The sequence below is a fragment of the Denticeps clupeoides genome, chromosome 6, assembly GCF_900700375.1.
Source record: "Denticeps clupeoides chromosome 6, fDenClu1.1, whole genome shotgun sequence".
Classification (NCBI taxonomy): domain Eukaryota; kingdom Metazoa; phylum Chordata; class Actinopteri; order Clupeiformes; family Denticipitidae; genus Denticeps; species Denticeps clupeoides.
Window position 1 is genome coordinate 9,288,903 of NC_041712.1, and position 18,639 is coordinate 9,307,541.

Below are 18,639 nucleotides of genomic sequence, written 5' to 3' on the forward strand. Positions count from 1 at the left end.
AATGGAGACCTCAGATTCATGACTCATGAGTTATTTAATGGATTCGGGTGAGTCATGAATCACACAGTTCTAGTTTTTGTACCACTAAGGAGGCTGTACATCTCTTTCTACACCCCCGTGCAACACAGCATAAATAGTGGTGAAGAAATGCAATAAAACAAGTGTTTCATTAGGCTGTCACATACCTTCTGTTTGTAAGGCTCCTGGATGTGTTGCACAGGGAAGACTCCAAAGTCTTCATATTGTCATCTGATAGCAATTATGTAATGTGTAAAAGGTAGTAGCCTAGTTGGTAACACACTCGCCTATGAACCAGAAGACCCAGGTTCAAATCCCACTTACTACCATTGTGTCCCTGAGCCAGACACTTAACCCTAAATTGCTCCAGGGGGGGACTGTCCCTGTAACTACTGATTGTAAGTTGCTCTGGATAAGGGCATCTGATAAATGCTGTGAATGTAAATGTAAATGTACAATCTGTTCAAACGTGAAGTGCCATTGCTGTGCATGAATGGATCTGCACAGGACAACAAACCCCCACTGACCACTGACCCCCCACCCCACCGCCACTGCCCCAGAGGTCGAGGGAACTGTTCACCTGGTGATACTACGCCGCATCACCCATGGTTGGCATGGGGGGTAGATGGCAACACTCAGTGAGGCAATGATGGAGAAGCCATGGGAGAGTCAGACCAGATGATGCCCATCACTTGGTTCAAGGTTTAGTAAAACGCATCTCCATCCTGCAGGCCAAGAAATAACCGCACCATCTCAGGAGAGCACTTGTCCTAAAATGAAATGCTTAAATTATGGCAAGGTGGCATTGAGAGCTAATGCTGGGACACATGAGAGCTAATAGACAGAGATTAGAGGCTGGGAGAGCTTTGCTGATGCTTTCCTGAACACATTTTCTCGTATTTGACCTTAGATGGGGCAGTGGTGGCCACGCGGGTAAAGAAATGGACCCATATTCGGAAAGTTGCTGGTTCAAGTCCCCAAACCACCAAGTAGCCACTGAGTAAAGCATCGTCCCCACACACTGCACCCCGAGGGCTTTTTTTGGCACTTCACTTTCACTTGTGTGTGTGTGTCCCTAACATATACAGCAAAATAATGTTAATGCACTCTTTTATTTAAGGTTTAATTTAAGGCATTATGCATTTTGTAACACAATTTTTGTTAAGTAAAGTAAAGTGTAGTGATTGTAATCACTTATAACAGGCATTTTCAGCAGCACAGCACATGGTGCACACAGTGAAATTTGTCCTCTGCATTTAACCCATCACCCTGAGTAAGCAGTTGGCAGCCATGACAGTCGCCCGGGGAGCAGTGTGTGGGGACGGTGCTTTGCTCGGTGACACCTCAGTTGCACCTTGGCAGATCAGGATTCGAACTGGCAACCTTCTGATTATGGGGGTACTTCCTTAACCGCTAGGCTACCACTGCCCCAAGACAACAATGTCTGTGACATTTTCAGCATAAATATGTTTGCTTCTGTCCAGTGCTGACCCAGTTTTGAGGGCAATGTCAAGACAATATCTTGTTGAGTCACTCAATTTACAACTTACTGTTATTTAAAATATATTATTTATACATCCATACATACAAACTACATTAATAAAAGGTGTTTGTCCCTCTGTTAAGCTTTTCTTATCGATGCTCTTGTATTCTAATCTTGCTGTGCTGCCTTCAGAAAGCTTGAAGGGCCATTAAATGAAATATAAAATCTATTAACTTACCCTGAAGGACCTCAGGCAGGTTAAGTTTCTAGTGCTATATACATTTAACTTTAGCATTGACTTTCTTTTTTTCCTGCAAATAGGTGTGTAACACTAGCATTTAGATTTATGTTTGCATTTACTGCATTTAACAATAAATAAGTACATTAGATTAAGTTCATTTTCATGGCAAAGAGGGACTTTGCAATTCATCTGATCACTCTCCATAACATTCTGGGGTATATGCAAATTGCCATAATAGAAATGGAAGCAGCAGAAAACCAGCATGTGTTCCATTCTAAAAAAAACAATTTAAGCACAACTGTATTATTATTAAACTTTTTTAGTTCAACTAATCCAGTTTTTTCCCTTGATGTCTAGATTCCTTGTTGTCTGTGTTAATACCCTTTCAAGCATTCTAAGCACTTCCAGGGCCTTCTTTCATTGATATTATTCTGTATTGTCTGTCATTGTCTGCCTGTTTTTCCTCTTGCACACAACATGTTTAGAGCTGAAATGCATGAAAAAAACTTGATATCATATTTGACATGGGTTATCATGGTAAACATATGAATTATATTTCTTTTTCTGATATCACTCACACTCACTTTCCATATTCGCTTAGTCCCAGTGAGGAGGAAATCAGAGTACCTGTGCCAGCACAGGGAGAGCATGCAAACTCCACACACAAATAAGGGATTCAAACTCATAACCCTGGAGGTGTGAAGACATGTTGCTAACCACCTCCCCACCTTTCCCCCCGCAACTGAAAATCATGCACCAAAATTCCACTAACAATGCGGCTCTCTTTATAATAAGAGCGTGTTGGAAATTTAGATGGCACATGGTCATAAAAGACATAAGACATAAAATATGGTCCTGGGGGGACATTTTGCTCACATTGATTTCAATGATACAGTATTTGAGAAATTAAAATTTTATTATAACTTTGATGGGACAGAATTTAACAGTTTGGGATACTGAGGTCATTGTCTTCAATCAGCTGCTCCATTCAGGGTCACCACAGCGGATCAACTGAAGTTAAAATTAAACTTGAGCTTTATTGTCATTTCAGCTACATACATGATAGACACAGTACATAGTGAAACAAAAACAAAGTTTTTCTGTAACCAGGTGCTGCATGTAACAATTAAACAAAATTACATACTAAGTATGAACTCTCAGGGACTTAAGTCCCTGTGTCCCTGAACATAAGTTCAGTTGTCTGATGGCCTGACTATGAAGCTGTTGCAGACTCTGGCACTGAGGGCCCAAATGCTTCTGTACCTTTTTCCGGATGGCAGGTGGGTGAAGTGTGCATGTGAAAGATGTGTAGAATCCTTCTACAGGGTGGGCCATTTATATGGATACACCTTAATAAAATGGGAATGGTTGGTGATATTAACGTCCTGTTTGTGGCACATTAGTATATGTGAGGGGGAAATAGATAGGTGGTGACCATTGTGGCCATTTTGAAGTCAGCCATCTTGGATCAAACTTTAGTTTTGTCAATAGGAAGAGGGTCATGTGTCATCAAATCTATTGGTAATTTCACAAGAAAAACAATGGTGTGCTTGGTTTTAATGTAATTTTATTCTTTCATGAGTTATTTACAAGTTTCTGACCACTTATAAAATGTGTTCAATGTCCCACTTTATTAAGGTGTATCCATATAAATGGCCCACCCTGTACATTGTATTTCCCTGCATTTATAAGCATTTCACTGCATATCATACCGTCTATGACTGTGTATGTGACAAATAAAATTTGAATTTCACAATGCTGCTGGCTTTCCTGATGCAGCGTGTGTGGTAAATGTCCATTATGGAGGGAAGAGAGACTCCAACGATCTTCTCAGCTGTCCACACTGTAGGCTCTTGCGGTCCGATGCGGTGCAGTTCCCAAACCAGACAGTGATGCAGTGGCTCAGAATGCTCTCAATGGTCCCTCTATAGAAGGTGTTAAGGATGGATGGTGGCCTCTGCAGGAAGTAGAGATGCTGCTGGGCTTTCTTGGCTGTTCAGATGGTGTTGAGAGTCCAGGAGAGATTCTACTCTAGATGAACACAAGGAACTTTGTGTTCTTTACTATTTCCACACCACATCCATTGGTGCTCAGTGGAGAGTGGTCCCTCTGTCCCTCAATCATCTTTTTTGTTTTGTCCATGTTCAGAAACAGATTGTTGACTGTACACAATTCCATCAGTCGTTGCATCTCTTCTACAACTCATACAAAATGCAGCAGCACGACTGATCTTCAACCTTCCCAAATTCTCCCACACCACCCCTCTGCTACGTTCCCTCCACTGGCTCCCAGTTGCTGCATGCATCAGATTCAAAATACTGATGCTGGCCTACAAAGCCAAACATGGGGTAGCACCATCCTACCTCACAGCCCTTATTATACCTCACACTGCACCTCGTATACTCCGAGCCTCCAGTACTGCTCGCCTGGTCCCTCCATCTCTGAAGGTAAAAGGAAAACATTCATCTAGACTCTTCTCCGTATTGGCCCCTCGGTGGTGGAATGAACTTCCCCTCGAGGTCAGAGCAGCTCAGTCACTGAGCACCTTCAAACGACAGCTCAAGACCTTCCTCTTTAAAGAATATTTAAATTAAATTATAATTTCTTATTGTCGAACTTGTGTACAGAATCTACAACAGAGTGAATAAAAAGATGTATTCATAGTTGGGGGTCCTAGTGAACCGGAATTGATCTCTTCATCGATGGTAACTTGAAAGCACGTTGTATGGCGTCTGCCAAATGCCGTAAATGTCAATGTTCTCTGTACGCTGACTCATTGTTCTTGCTGATGAGACCCACCACGGTCGTGTCATCGGCAAACTTGATGAAGTGGTTGGAGCTGTGCATCACTGCACAATTGTGGGTCAGCAGGGTGAAGAGCTGAACTGAAGTCTATGAACTGCATTCGTGTGTCTGTGTCCTTATTCTCCAGGTGAGGGTCAGATGTAGGGTGGTGGAGTGCGTGGAGCAGTGCAGATGATAGGTGAATTGCAGTAGGTCCAGGGTGGAGAGCAGCAATCATGTGTTTCATTCATTTGGTAGGGAGGGGTCACTGTGACAGGTAGAGGTTTTGGTCCAGTAGATTGTGACGCCCTAGATGTCCTGCCACATGCCCAGTGTGTCTCCGCAGTCCTGGAATTGGCTGTGGATTTTCTGTCCGTGTGCATGTTTTGCTGCTCTAATGGCCTCAGTGATCTTAGGGCCACCTTGTCACCCTTTCCGCGTCTTGAGCTTTGAGCAGCACACATCCCTTTGCAGTCATCCACAGCTTCGGGTTAGATCTTGTAATTGATTAAATGAATTGCCTCTATAATATGATACTGTACTAATATAGTATTTTCAATCAAATAACATTGAAATATCTTTAAAGAGCGAGACCAGTGTCACAGTCTCTGTATGAAAATGCCTGTTATAAGTGATTACATCATCATTTCTCCAGCCAGCTGAGGGATTCTTGTCTGTATGATCACAAGCGACATCAGGTTACTGGAGGAAACTAACTAATTATGAACCAATGTACCTCACTTCAGCTTCCTCCACACCACTCATTTACATTTACAGCATTTACCAGACGCCCTTATCCAGAGCGACTTACAATCAGTAGTTACAGGGACAGTCCCCCCTGGAGCAACTGGGACACAATGGTAGTAAGTGGGATTTGAACCTGGGTCTTCTGATTCACAGGCGAGTGTGTTACCCACTAGGCTACTAGCACCCTCTCAACAATTTCTCGTTTAACAAGATTTGTTCTACATTATTTTAATGATTATTATATAGTACAAACATTTTGTAATAAATACAGAATCACCTATAGGACTCAACACCCTAAACAAACCCGCCCCCAAAAATATACCTTTCAGTTGTGACTTCTAAAAAATATAAATGATGTCTACAGACAGCAGATTCTAACAATAAATAGAAAAGTGTCAAGAAAACCGAAAAATATAGACGCAGTTCTGCAGCAAGCACATGTCCCCAAACTTGATAATATTGGTAAATGATCATCAAACAAGTCAATGAGATTACTAAAGCAGATTGGGAAAAATAGCCAGAAAAGTGTGCGCATGTGTGTGGGGGGTAAATCTCTTTGTCCGCCATAGAACCCTCTTCTCGCTCCTCCTGAGCACCTAGCTGTCGTCGACGGACGAGGCGGTGTCGTCCATGTCCGTGCTGTGCTGCGAGCTCGGCGACAGGCTGGCTTCTTCGCTCGTCCTCTGCTTGCGTCCGGCCTTGGCTTTGGGGGGCTTGGCGCGGTCGGGGTGCTCCGCCTGGAGGTGGCCGTGCAGGCTGGCCTGCGTCTGGGCGGTCGTGCCGCACTCCTCGCAGACGTACAGCTTGTTGCGCCGCTCCTTGTAGGCGTACTGCTGCGTGATGCCGTGGATCTTCTTCAGGTGGGACTCCAGGGAGCAGCGCTGGGTGAAGGCCTTTTCGCAGTTATTGCATTTGTAAGGACGGACGCCTGCGGGAGGCAAACAAGAGGAGTTTAATGTTGAGCTGGGTGGTAGAAGCCTAGTGGGTAACACACTCGCTTACGAACCAGAAGACCCAGGTTCAAATCCCACTTACTACCATTGTGTCCCTCAGCAGGACACTTAACCCTAACCCTGGATCAGTTTCAGTAAATCAATAGTAAAATGTCCTTTTTCACACATCAAAACTGTCCACCCTATAGGGTCTTTACATTTATGGCATTTATCAGGCACCCTCGTACAGAGGAAATTACAACCAGTAGTTACAGGGACAGTCCTCATGGAGCAACTCTAGTGTCTTGCTCAGGGACACAATGGTAGTAAGTGGGGTTTGAACCTGTGGTCTTCTGGTTCACAGGCAAGTGTGTTACCCACTAGGCCACTTCCACCCTCGACAAAAGCGGCACTGTTCATGGCCTGGAGACAGAAGGTACAGAGGCGCATACCTGTGTGCGTGCGGACGTGTCTCTTTAGGTCAAAAGTGTCATTAAAGCCTTTGCCACAGTATTCGCACGAGTATCGCTTTGTCTCGTTGTGGCACTTGAGGTGGCGCCTCAGCATGCGCTGGTTGCTGTACACCTTCTGGCACAGGTCGCAGGTAAACTTGGAAGCGTGCGCAAGCGAAGGCTTGAGAGGCCATTCCGAGGAGCGGCCGGGGCTGGAGGTCGCTGCTTCTTCTGAGGGCATCTCACCAGTGGTCACCTGCAAAAGCCAAAAAACGTCACGCCCGTGGACCGTCCGCGCGTCCTCCGTTCACTCGACGTGGATCCTTACCTTAATCTTGGAGCGGATGTAAATGGCGGCCTGAGGCAGCGCCTGCTCCTCAGACAGGGACTCCCGGATTCGGAGTTCCAGGTTGGCCAGGGAACCGTGCGCCTGTGGACCGCGGCCCGGCTCGGGAGCCTGGTGGCCCTGGGCGGTGCATGAGGGCAGCTCAGCGGCCTGCGGCGGAGGGTGGGGACAGGGAGGGGAGGGGACGGAAGACGACATCTCTGCCGGACTGGCTTCTGACACCTCATGGCGTGCTGCGAATGGCGGGACGATGGGGACTGGACAGAGGAAAAAAAAAAAAAAGAGACGGTTGTATGTTATTGAGACGGTTGTAGCCTAGTGGGTAACACACTCGCCTATGAACCAAAAGACCCAGGTTCAAGACCCACTTACTACCATTGTGTCCCTGAGCAAGACACATAACCCTAAGTGTATCTGGGGGGGACTGTCCCTGTAACTACTGATTGTGAGTAGCTATGGACAACGGCGTCTGATAAATGCTGTAAATGTTATGGTGTTATGACGCATCAGAAAAAAATAAGACAAACTCAGATGACAGCTACTGTCTGTATGCTGCCCTTAGTTACACGTAGTTTAGTTGTAGTAGTAATAGCCACCGATGGTGTCCAGTACGAAGCCGGTACGTACACGTCTTAAATTTCGCTATAGTGTTGCTGGTATCAACAACGCACCGCGAAGGGACTTATCGCGATAGATCACAATACATCGCTTTAGCGATATTTTTATTTGTCTTTTACCCCTCAACTGCTCAACAAGTGACCTCACGCTGAAGGAGGTAAACCTCACCCGGTATATAAATCTCCCCCCGTTCGTGGTCCGGGACGCAACTCCAGTTCCTTTTCCCGGGAGAGACGCCGTGTTTCTTGACGAGGAAAGCCCGCGGCATCCTCTTCGTCTTTCGCTCCTCTGAACGCCGGAACTCAACGCAGCTGCACACCTTCTGCCCGTGGACACGTTCAAACCAGCACCGAAGGAGGAGAAGGAGGAGAAGGAGGAGAAGAAAGTTTCCGGGCCTCCACCGGCAATTCCGCGGCCCGTTACCTTGCTGTGCGCGGAAGTGGGGCGCGTCGCGGGCGGGCCGCCGGGTTTAAGACGCTCCCCGGCGCGCCGCCGTCTTATACCGTCGCCGGCGGGGGCTCGGAAGGACGCGGCCGGTACCGGCGCAGCGCGGTGGAGGGACGCAGGTGGCGGCGGCGCGCATGCGCGCAGAAAGTAACGGGGACGAGCGCGGCCCCAGGTGAGCGCCGAGGCTCTACCTGTCGGACCGGTTCTCCTCCTCCGGGCTGAAAGGGGAGAGGAAGGGAGGGACGGAGAGGAGAGGAGAGGAGAGGTGGGGGTGGCGATACGGGCTGCGGGTCATTTCACCTGGTGGGCCCGCCTAACCAGTTAACCAGCTAGTTACTCCCAGTCTGGCTGCAGTTTTGATGAACGTGGTGTGTGTGTGCGTGTGTGCGTGTGTGTTCGGGCTCCGGTTTGTTCAACACCCCGCTGTGCGGTGACTGCAGTTTACGTTCAGCGATCTCGTCGCGTCGATTAACGTCGGCGGCGGCGCTGAATAACGAGACTTTCTTAAGGGCTTTACTGGGTGTGGCGGCCATCAGGGCCCGAGGCGCACACACACACACACAATGGTAATACGTTAAACACACACACGCACTGTTTACTCGTGCTCTACTCTACCTTTACGCGAGGTTCCCCTTATCGAATTGTCTTAGGAAAGAATTTATTTTCTTTTCTTTTCTTTTTTTTTTTTTTTTTTTTTTTAAATCTGACTTTGAGAGATGGGAGTTCTCTGTGTGCTAGTAGCCTAGTGGGTAACACACTCGCACACACTATGAACCAGAAGACCCAGGTTCGAACCCCGCTTACTACCATTGTGTCCCTGAGCAAGACACTTTACCCTGAGTGTCTCCGGGGGTGTCCCTGTAACTACTGATTGACGCTCAGGATAAGGGCGTCTGGTAAATGCTGTAAATGTGTGTGTGTGTGTGTGTGTGTGTGTGTGTGTGTTGGTTAATGAAGTTCCCGCGCTTCTCCAAGCCTCGGCGCGCACCGTTACACCCAGTAATCCGTTACACGCCGCGCCCACGTAACCGCGTGTAACGTCAGATAACAAAACAACATGACATCACAATATGCTCGATTACACGTAAAAGCCGGTTTATTATTATTTTTTTATGTTAAAACCACGAGCCGACCGCCAGTGTCGTGTTTTGCCGTGTTTGCATATGTTAAACGATCCCGCCTGCTGTCTTTGTCCAACCTTATCCGCGCCACTCTATGCAAATGCGGCTGCGCGGCCCGCCTTATCTGATCCACGCGGTGACAGCTCGGTCGAGCGTCCCCGCATTGTCCCGATTGTCTCTGGCGTTTTTGAAGCTGCTGGGCGGTTTCGGTGTGGCTTTCTCCTTGTCCTTGTGGAAGACAGAAAGCAGCACCATAATCAGAAGGTTGCAGGTTCGAATCCCGATCCGCCAAGGTGCCACTGAGGAAAGCACCGTCCCCACACACTGCTCCCCGGGCGCCTGTCATGGCTGCCCACTGCTCACCAAGGGTCACGGTTAAATGCAGAGGACACGTTTTGTTGTGTGCACGGTGTGCTGTGCTGCAGTGTTTCACAATGACAATCACTTCACTTTCAGATTCAGTCGCTGATAACTACACCAGCAGCAGGTTTCTTTGTGTGTTACACGGCATGTTGGGATCAGTGCAAAGCCCGGAGACGCAGGCCTGTTCAGCACCGCATCGAGCCGGCTGAGAAAAAGATGAGCTCATGAAAACGTCCTTAAAACCTGATGACCCCACACCTACAATAATGGACAAAATCCCAGTCAGAAGAGGGTAAAGAAAACCACAAATCCACATTCAGTCCTTATCTCCTGTAACTCATTTAACTCATGTGCTCTTGCTCTATTAAGAGCTTCATTTGCATTTGGTATCAGGCAACAGCATTGCAGGGAGATTAGAAATATCTTGATAATTATAGCGATCATACTTTTTTTAGTCGTAACGTGTTAAGATAACTTCAGTCTTGCTTCGAAAACTGGTGTAATGTTGTGATTTTACCTGCTAGCCAATATCTGAATCCCAGACGCTGATGGTCATATTTGCATAGCAAAGCAGGCAATTTCAAACAAAAGACAGACAGACTTTTCATGGAGGCCCGACACCAGAGCAGGGGACAGGAAAAAAAAAAAAAAAAAAAAAAAAAAAAAAAAAAAAAAAAAAAAAAAAAGACTTGAAAGAAAAGCGTTAAGTGCGTTTTGTTTTATTGTACACAACGGGGCAAATGATTTACAGACCACTTCATCCGACCAACCAACCGGCATTTCCTTCACCGCGTCATCCCAACATGTAGTGAAGTCACGCTAGCCAACATCTCATTTCCTGCGTAAAGTATTCTTTAAATTAGTGTTTTTATGCATTTAAGCCCTATGCGCAGCAGAGAACCGGGAAACGAGTCACAAATAGCTGTTGTTGGTTGAGTACTTTTAAACAAAGGAAAATAATACAAATGATGCCTACATCTAATTCAGCAAAATCTGCACACTGAAACTACCTTTAAATGTGACGTGTGGAACATTTTCGGATTGTAAGTGCCTACTGTGGATTCTTCTGAAAAGGCACCGCAGTTTGTTTCACATTACAGAATGGCATGAACATAATGAACTATAAAAGTAACAAACACACTGAAAATCAGAAAAAAAACATATGAAACATTCCAAAAATGTCTAGTGCACCTGTCTAATTTTTTTATTTTATTTTTTTTAAACTATCGCAATGATGCAATGTGAGTAAAAGCTGCAGAAATGGAGGAAGGAACTGAACTAAAGTGGAAAGTGACCTAAACACCGACCCGGCCCTAAACTTTCTCTGCAACAGTCATGTCGGGAGTCAGTGAAGAAACCAGAACTAAATGGCATTTACAAAGCGCCACCTTCAACGCTGATCACAGATGATCCTCCGAGCTTTTCTGCCAGGGTTTTTCGGTCTTTGATGTCCTCCAAACCATTAACTTGCCACTCATGTTTGATTCCTTGAAAAGACAGGGGGGAAGAAAAAAAAAAAAGATTTTGTGAAGGCTTCACATGACTATAAACAGACACGGTAGTCTAAGAACAGAGACTTAAAAAAAAAAAAAAAAAAAACTGCTGCTCTCACCAGTGAAATTCCTTTTGATGGCATCCTTAGAGCTGGCGTAGATCATTTTACTTTTCAGAGGGGCAATTTCTGGAGCCCTGAGGAAAAAACACACACACACAGTCAATGAACACACAGAAAGCAAGCAGTCCATGCAATAACCATATTTTATTTCATAATAGTCTGACCAATAGTTTCATTATACTTGCTTTTCAAAAAAAACAGGCACTTTACAGAGAACTCACCAGAAGATGAAAACCAAGTCCTCCTTCTTGGTCTCTTTGGTTTCATACATGGCGTCATACAGGGCGTAGCGGCAATCGTTTGGTGGCAGCATATTGACGAACTTCAGGTAGGGGTCACCCTCATCACCCTGCAGAATTTCGCGGCCCTCCTCCAGGATGATCTTACTTTTGTCATCGCTCAAGCAGAAGAGCACGGCCTTCTTCCTCATCCTCTTCTCCTCCTCCGTCGCTTGGGCCTTGCGCACTTTCATCTCGTTGAAGACGCTGATGACTTCGTCGGTTACTGAAACACCGGAGGCCTAGAGACAAGAACGCATTTCACGTCTGAAGCTGTTCTTTTCACTCATTAAAAAAAAAAAAAAAAAAAAACGCAGTTTAGTCTTCCGAACAACATTACATGGACGGTGACACCATATCTTTGGGTTTTTTTGGTTTGTTTTTTACAGTCCAAGTCTGCTTCCCTCCAACGGTTATGTCTGCCAACACATAGATTTGGAACAAACTATCAGTTTGTAATGGGAATTTGCAAAGATGAAATAATGAGTTTCTGTTGCTCATTTGGTTATAGTTTGTCATTCCCGTTTCAGTTTTCCGACGTGCAGCGCAGCATCAAATTTGGTGCGGAATACCACCCACTAAAAACCACCGCCCTTACTGGCACTATAGGAAGCGTTCTTGCACTGTGTCATGCCAGAAAAAATGGCATTATCTGCATTTTTCTAAAATTCACAGTATTACACAACTACTAGTGCACCTCAAATAATCAAAATATTAATTATGCACAAACAAGAATTCACCACGCCAAAAATATAAAAATTTTGAAAGAATCATTCTCTATATAATCTATATTTATATTATAAAACCAATTAGATGCACAGGCAATGCCACAGGTAGTGGTGCAACGTCAGATTTCAAATTTTATTTGTCACGTGCACGGTATGATACGCATTGAAATGCTTTCGTGACTGCTATAGACCTCAATCGTAGGTCTATAGCAGTCACCTATGGACCACTCACCTATGAACCAGAAGACCCAGGTTCAAATCCCACTTACTACCATTGTGTCCCTGAGCAAGACACTTAACCCTGAGTTGCTCAGGGGGGGGACTGTCCCTGTAACTACTGATTGTCAGTCGCTCTGGATAAGAGTGTCTTATAAATGCTGTAAATGTCAATATTGAAAGTATTCAAGAGAACCAATATGCAAATATTGCAAACATAAAAAATGTAAACATAAAATATGTGTAGTAGTAGTGTGTGTGTGTGTGTGTTGGTGAGTGTTTTATGACAAAGTTACGGTGCCAGGTCTAGCGAGCATTTGAGATCCCTGCAGAGAAACACCTCAGCGTTTCCAGGCCCTGAACACCCTTCAGACCAGAACGACTAATGGCCGGAGAGCCGACCACCAGGCACATTAGCGCCATGGTTATGGTTATAATTTTACTCCAGCACGCACTGCCTGCAGGCCAGATGGAACCGCACGGTTCGACTCTGCAGGAGCCGCTCCGGCTTTCCGCGGCGGCCCGGGTTGGCCTCGCCCCGGCCGGCATGGGTGGGGCACCGATGCGCCGGAGGTCACGGGACGACGCTGATTCGTTACATCATTTATGGAAGAAAGTCCAGTTCGCCAAAAAAAAAAAAAACTAATGAAAAGGAAAAAAAGAAAACCACGACAGCACCGCAACAGTGAAAGCGTGAAATAAAAATCTACTCGCCGAATAAAACCGTAGAGCCCGAGGGAGGAGGAGCAGGTGACGGCGCCCTCATCGTTTCCCGAGCCGCACATCTGCTCCATGCTAGTCACAAAACCGCGGCTGCTAGGCCCGGAGAAACCCACAAAACAGCGACAAGGACGAAAACAAAACCCCAAAACGTCTAAATCCACCCGCCTCGTCACGTTCGTCGTTTCGAAGCGATAACGTCGCACGCTTTTCTGCAGCGGTATTAAAATATGAAGATGCGCGTCCGGACGCGGCGACCGAGCTGCGTGTGGAGCCGGGTGTCGTTACCATGGTCGGGTTCTGCTGCGGCCGGGTTCTACTGGGTTCTACTGCGTTCCTGCGTTAGACGGACAATAGAGGGACTCGGCGTGATGAGGGCACGCGGGCAGAAAAAAAGGAGGGGGGGGGGGTCCGCAAGGAGCATCATGGGAGTTGTATTTCATTCATATCGACGAGCACACGAACACGCCTCTGTAGTGCTTAAAATAAACTGTGCAATTACGTTTAATACACCCCACCCCCCAACGAATATCAAACCCCGTGATCCGCTTGCAGCTTGTACTCGAACATCCGGGAACAGTTACATGAAATGTGGACCTGAAAGTGTTTCTCGGAATGTAATTTGTATGTGCACACAGTGAAATTTGTCCTCTGCATTTAACCCATCACCCTGAGTGAGCAGTGTGTGGGGACGGTGCTTTGCTCAGTGGCACCTCAGTGGATCGGGATTCAAACCGGCAACCTTCTGATTACGGGGCCGCTTCCTTAACCGCTAGGCCACCACTGCCCCATAGTTAAAGCTTACAGCACCTGGTATTCCCAGGCAGTCTCCCATACAAGTACTAACCAGGCCCAAGCCTTCTTATCTTCCGAGATCAGACGAGATCGGGCATCCTTCGGCTGGTATTGGTCGTACGTTTGGTGGCTCTGAGGCATGAAAAGCAGGACCGGTACCGCTGTCAAGTACCTGTCTTAGGGTTGGGAAACGTGACAACGAAGGAGAGGAACGTGTGAACACACACATACCAGGCCAAAGTGAAATATTGTGCTTTTATTTACAGTGAGGAGTGAAAAACCAATCAAAACCTAGAGTGCTGTACATAAAAACAACAACAGGAGGGGGAACACACCATAAAAGGAGAGACTATACAGTTTATACAACTAAAAAACAAATCTAACAACACTGACCACTCTAACACTCAACAAAGGCTTTTCTCTAACTCTTCAACACTCCGAAACTCCACAACAATGGGCACCGTCAAGTTGATTGGCTGACTGATGATGAGAGATTGGGTAGACGGAACCATCAATTCCAATCTCCACCCAGCAAAGAGCCTAAAAAGGGAACGCACACCAAACACAGAGCACCCCCAAACCACTCTACAACACAAGGAGGTAACAACTGCCAGTGCAAGTATAAAACCTGTAACTTCTACCCTGAGGCCATGAAGCTGAGCCACATTCTACAGTTTCTAGAGCAGACTGGGAAAAATCCACAACACCTGTTGTATTTTCACTTGCAACTAGAGAGCCCAGTTATACTGTTCTGTTACTGCTGTTGGCTCATGCTCTCTAACAGGGATCCATATTGAGTTTTTCATGACACTTTTCACATGTGCACACATTTTACACTCAAATCCAGAGCGATGTACAAGCAAAGCGCTTTAAGATGTCTGTCAGTGTAAACCTATTTATAATTTAGGTCAAATTATAAATTACCTATAGGTAAATTATAATTTAGATCACTAGGACACAATCTGCAAATACCAGGGCTGCACGATTTGGGGGGGGGGATCACATTGTTATATGATAAATAGCACTTGCTTGCCAATCAATAAAAACTCACATAAGATTACTAAGCCTTTAAATCACTACAAATCAACCAATAATAATGTGCTACATATAGTATATATATATATGAACTCCTGGATTTAAATGAGTTTTAAATGCTGATTCAGATTTCTTTGTGTTGTTGCATTTTCAGCTACAAGTTTACCGTCAGCCATTCCCATCTGGGCTGTCACTGTGACGTCACACAAACGACTTGTAAGATGTGCAGGGTGCCTGTTGTTGGGGATGGGTGTACACAGAGAAAGAACTGAGGTGTGGTGTTCGTATAAAAACCTGTGAATTAATACGTTTTTAAAAACCTGCAATAATAAATGCTCTGTATTTATTTGGCTCACCACCTGCCTCAGAAGAACAGGAGTTAGCCCCAGAGTTTTATATATGTGGTCACCATCACCTAATGACAGTGGCTGAGATTTGCAAATTAATACATTTATTTACAGCATGCTAAACACTTGAACCAATCACCAAAACAAATTTACAAGCAGTGAATCATAAGGAACGGATGGAACTTTGTGACTCAGCTATTGGAAGTTCCTCCCACCACCTAGGAGCCAAGACAGAGAAAAGGCTAGATGAATGCTTTCCTGGGGGTAGAGTGGTGCAGTGCTGGGGGATTGGACAGATGAGAGATCTGATGTAGGAGGGTATGACCCTTCCTTGCCTTTTCTAGGCTAATATCAGTATTTTTAATCTGGCATTTTGAATATGGCAGCTATAGGAAGAGAGCCGAGAGAACATAGCAGTGGAGTGGTGTGGGCGAATTTCGAAAAGCCGTGCTGCACCGTTCTGGATCAGCCAGAATTGAGTTACAGTAGTCTTGTTGGAAGATGAGTAGAGTGAACAATGTGAGACAAGTAGGAATTTTGAGCAGGAATATTCCGGTAAAACAAAGTTCACATCAACAAGGACATTCTCTATAATATGAAAAAAAAATTCTTATGCTGTCTAATAATTAAAATGAGTTTGTGCCACGCGGTGGCATGGCCAGCAGCAAGGCTGTGGCTTTGTGTGTGTGGAGTTTGCATGCTCTCTCCATGTTGGCACAGTTTTCCTCTAGGTTCCTGCTTCCTCCACATTGTCAATTGTCTGGACATTGCCCGATGTCTGGTAACTCTAAATGGTGGCTGTGGTGGCCTAGCGCTTAAGGAAGCGGCCCCGTATTCAGAAGGGTGCCGGTTCGAAGGTGCCATTGAGGTGCCGCTGAGCAAAAGCACCGTCCCCACACACTGCTCCCGGATCACCTGTCATTGCTGCCCACTGCTCACCAAGTGTGATGGGTTAAAAGCAGAGGACTCTTTTCATGGTGTCACCATGTGCTGTGCTGTGTATCACAATCTCTTCTCTTTATTTAGTTAATGGTGTGTATATGTGTGAATGTGACTGGTATGACTTGGATCAAGCAAAAATGAATACTGAATGTTTTTTCCCCAAGTATATATGTCCCATAACATCAAAGAAGACATGATATGCAAATAAGAATTACCTTAAACAATTCCACGGCAGTTCTAGTCGAAAATGTCCCGAAGTTGAGTACTTGGTTAGAGCTTTTTATTAGAGAAACGCGATGTTCGGGTTCCCGTCCTTTCAGACCTTTGCCGCTTTCCGTACGCAGCTGAACTAGAACATGGCGGCGCCTATAAGGCGCGTGTGTCTGTTGTGATCTAACTATCTAATCATCGCAGTCACTTTCATTTCCCCAAAAAATGGCGCTGTTTTTTCTGCCGTCTGCTTTCTGCCGCAGCCGCCCTGTCGCCCTGCGAGCTGTGAACATCTTCTCACCCACAGCGCCGCTGCGTGGACCGTCCCCGCGCCTGTCCTCGTCCTCCGCGCCTGTCCCCCGGGACGTGGTCTTGTTCGAGCACGACAGGACCGGGTTCTTCCGGCTGCTGAGCCTCTTCTGTGGCGGCCAGCTTCTCTTCTGGACCTACCTCGCCCACTTCGCGTTCACGTCCCTGCGGGACACGCGTGGCGACGGCGGGGCGGGGAAGGCGCGCACTTCCCACGCCAACTTGGGATCCAACGCCGGGAGATTTGGTTTCACCGCCGGGTGTCTGGCCATCGGTGAGTTAAACCCGACCAAAATATTTTTTACATAATTATTTCTATGGTTGTACAACTGCGTGTATTAAAGTTATGAGCAGATTTTTTTTAACTCTGCGAATGAGCTTCTCTTGAAAAGTATAGAATATTTAGTTCCAGTTAGAATTTACTCCCCGCGTGATTTTTAATCTGATGGTTATAAATAAATTGTGACACGCAGTTATTCTGGGCCAAATTCGGCCGCATTCAGCCTGCAGGTGACATTTATTTATTCATAAAGAACTCGGCGATTAAATGCTTGTACTTTTACTGCGTGTGATAAAACATAAGTGGAAGTTGGTCTCTTTGCATTGAGGACATGATATAATCGATTGGCGCGTTAAATGCAAAATCGCGTTTTTAATGTCTGCGATCACAGATTAAGTGCTAAATGTATTATTTAGTCCAGTGCTATTAAATCTGATTAGGGAAAATTCTGGAAAGGAAAAAAAACCCCACGCGTGTCAGGAACCGTTCACTTGCGGAAAGTAAATTATTATAAAATGTCCGCAGCCTTCATCCGCTGATTCGTAAACGAAACGAGAATCGACACGCCCGATCAGTATTAATATTTAGAGTTATTGCTTTAATTGGACTCTCCGAAATTGCGCGTCTGTACGTTTGCGTAAAGGCCGCCTTTTTTGTCCCCACGCAGGTGCCGCGATCGCGGGGTTCGGCGTCCTGTTCACCCGCCGCTCCATCAGCCGGGTGGTTCTGCACAGGGGTGGCGGGACGGTCACCCTGGTCACGCAGTCGCCGCTCGGAGCCAGCGCGGCGAGACGCGTCACAGTGCCCCTGTCCGACGTGGCTTGCCACGCACACAGGCAGGAGTCCCCGACTTTCATCCCCCTCAGGGTCAGAGGGCACAGGTTCTACTTCCTGTTGGACAAGGAGGGAAGGATGAACAATCCCAGGCTTTTTGACGTCTCTGTCGGGGCTTACAGGCCCCTGTGAGACGTCCTCTCCATCAAGGTGGCCATGAGGGACAATTAAAGCAGTTCATGACAATTCCTCTGATTATTTTTTTTGTCTTTTTATTTAAAAAACATGAGTAAAAGTGGAAAAATCTTGTGTTTATTTAAGATCATGTTCAGGTTTTTCATTTCATTTTTAGGAATAAAACATACAGTTTAAAAAAGACACATCTGTGATCAATTAAATGTAATTATACAATTAAATACAATTTATTTATCTGGCTATCCAGGGGGCTCAATCCAGGTTTTCTACATCTGATAGCATTGAGCTTTAAGAAGTGTATAAGCAAAATATAATAATAATAAATAAGCAAAAGTTCGAAGATTGTGTATGTGGTTTAAACCTGAAATAGAAATGCTAAACATGTGCCCATCAGAATTGTCTGTCGGTGGGTGTAAATTAAAAAGTGATCTTAAAATACGACGTAAGTGCAACTTTCCACAGTTAAAATAAGAAAAATATATCAGATATATTTCTAATAATAGGAAGACATGCTGCAGGATCTCAGCCGCTTCCTCGTGAATCGTGATGCTTCTAATATCGCCCCGAATCATATCGAGTATGTCCCAGTGGGCTTTTCACGAACAGTCACGAACCCGGAACGTGGCAGAACCGGGCGTGAGTT

The 18,639-nt window shown here is 45.8% G+C and overlaps 3 protein-coding genes and 1 pseudogene across 3 annotated transcripts; 1 reads left to right on the forward strand and 3 right to left on the reverse strand.

The window, feature by feature from the left end:
- Positions 1-5,544: 5,544 nt before the first annotated feature.
- On the reverse strand, positions 5,545-8,188 carry ovol1b (ovo-like zinc finger 1b). Its single transcript, XM_028984350.1, has 4 exons — positions 7,790-8,188; positions 6,986-7,260; positions 6,658-6,913; positions 5,545-6,201 (listed from the first exon to the last, which is right to left on the reverse strand). Exons 1-4 carry the CDS (start codon positions 7,887-7,889, stop codon positions 5,870-5,872), a joined length of 963 nt encoding a protein of 320 aa, XP_028840183.1. The 5' UTR covers positions 7,890-8,188; the 3' UTR covers positions 5,545-5,869.
- A 2,067-nt stretch (positions 8,189-10,255) lies between these two features.
- On the reverse strand, positions 10,256-13,527 carry LOC114792556 (cofilin-2-like). Its single transcript, XM_028983812.1, has 4 exons — positions 13,398-13,527; positions 11,389-11,687; positions 11,165-11,241; positions 10,256-11,039 (listed from the first exon to the last, which is right to left on the reverse strand). Exons 1-4 carry the CDS (start codon positions 13,398-13,400, stop codon positions 10,927-10,929), a joined length of 492 nt encoding a protein of 163 aa, XP_028839645.1. The 5' UTR covers positions 13,401-13,527; the 3' UTR covers positions 10,256-10,926.
- A 380-nt stretch (positions 13,528-13,907) lies between these two features.
- Positions 13,908-14,027, reverse strand: LOC114793209 (uncharacterized; annotated as a pseudogene).
- A 2,536-nt stretch (positions 14,028-16,563) lies between these two features.
- Positions 16,564-18,177, forward strand: tmem223 (transmembrane protein 223). Its single transcript, XM_028983997.1, has 2 exons — positions 16,564-17,021; positions 17,695-18,177. The coding sequence occupies exons 1-2, from the start codon at positions 16,664-16,666 to the stop codon at positions 17,991-17,993; spliced, it is 657 nt and encodes a 218-aa protein (XP_028839830.1). The 5' UTR covers positions 16,564-16,663; the 3' UTR covers positions 17,994-18,177.
- Positions 18,178-18,639: the final 462 nt, after the last annotated feature.

Bases quoted from the DNA above. Each gene is read 5' to 3' on its own strand.
- ovol1b (XM_028984350.1), bottom strand. From the start codon at position 7,889: ATGCCGCGGGCTTTCCTCGTCAAGAAACACGGCGTCTCTCCCGGGAAA. The intron at 7,261-7,789 runs GTGAGGTTTACC...TCCTCTGTCCAG, and splicing joins GGGGGAGATTTATATACCGG to TCCCCATCGTCCCGCCATTC. The intron at 6,202-6,657 runs GTATGCGCCTCT...TGCCTCCCGCAG, and splicing joins ACACGTCCGCACGCACACAG to GCGTCCGTCCTTACAAATGC.
- LOC114792556 (XM_028983812.1), bottom strand. The intron at 11,242-11,388 runs GTGAGTTCTCTG...TTTTTTCCTCAG, and splicing joins GACTTGGTTTTCATCTTCTG to GGCTCCAGAAATTGCCCCTC. The intron at 11,040-11,164 runs GTGAGAGCAGCA...TGTCTTTTCAAG, and splicing joins CATCAAAAGGAATTTCACTG to GAATCAAACATGAGTGGCAA.
- tmem223 (XM_028983997.1), top strand. From the start codon at position 16,664: ATGGCGCTGTTTTTTCTGCCGTCTGCTTTCTGCCGCAGCCGCCCTGTC. The intron at 17,022-17,694 runs GTGAGTTAAACC...GTCCCCACGCAG, and splicing joins CGCCGGGTGTCTGGCCATCG to GTGCCGCGATCGCGGGGTTC.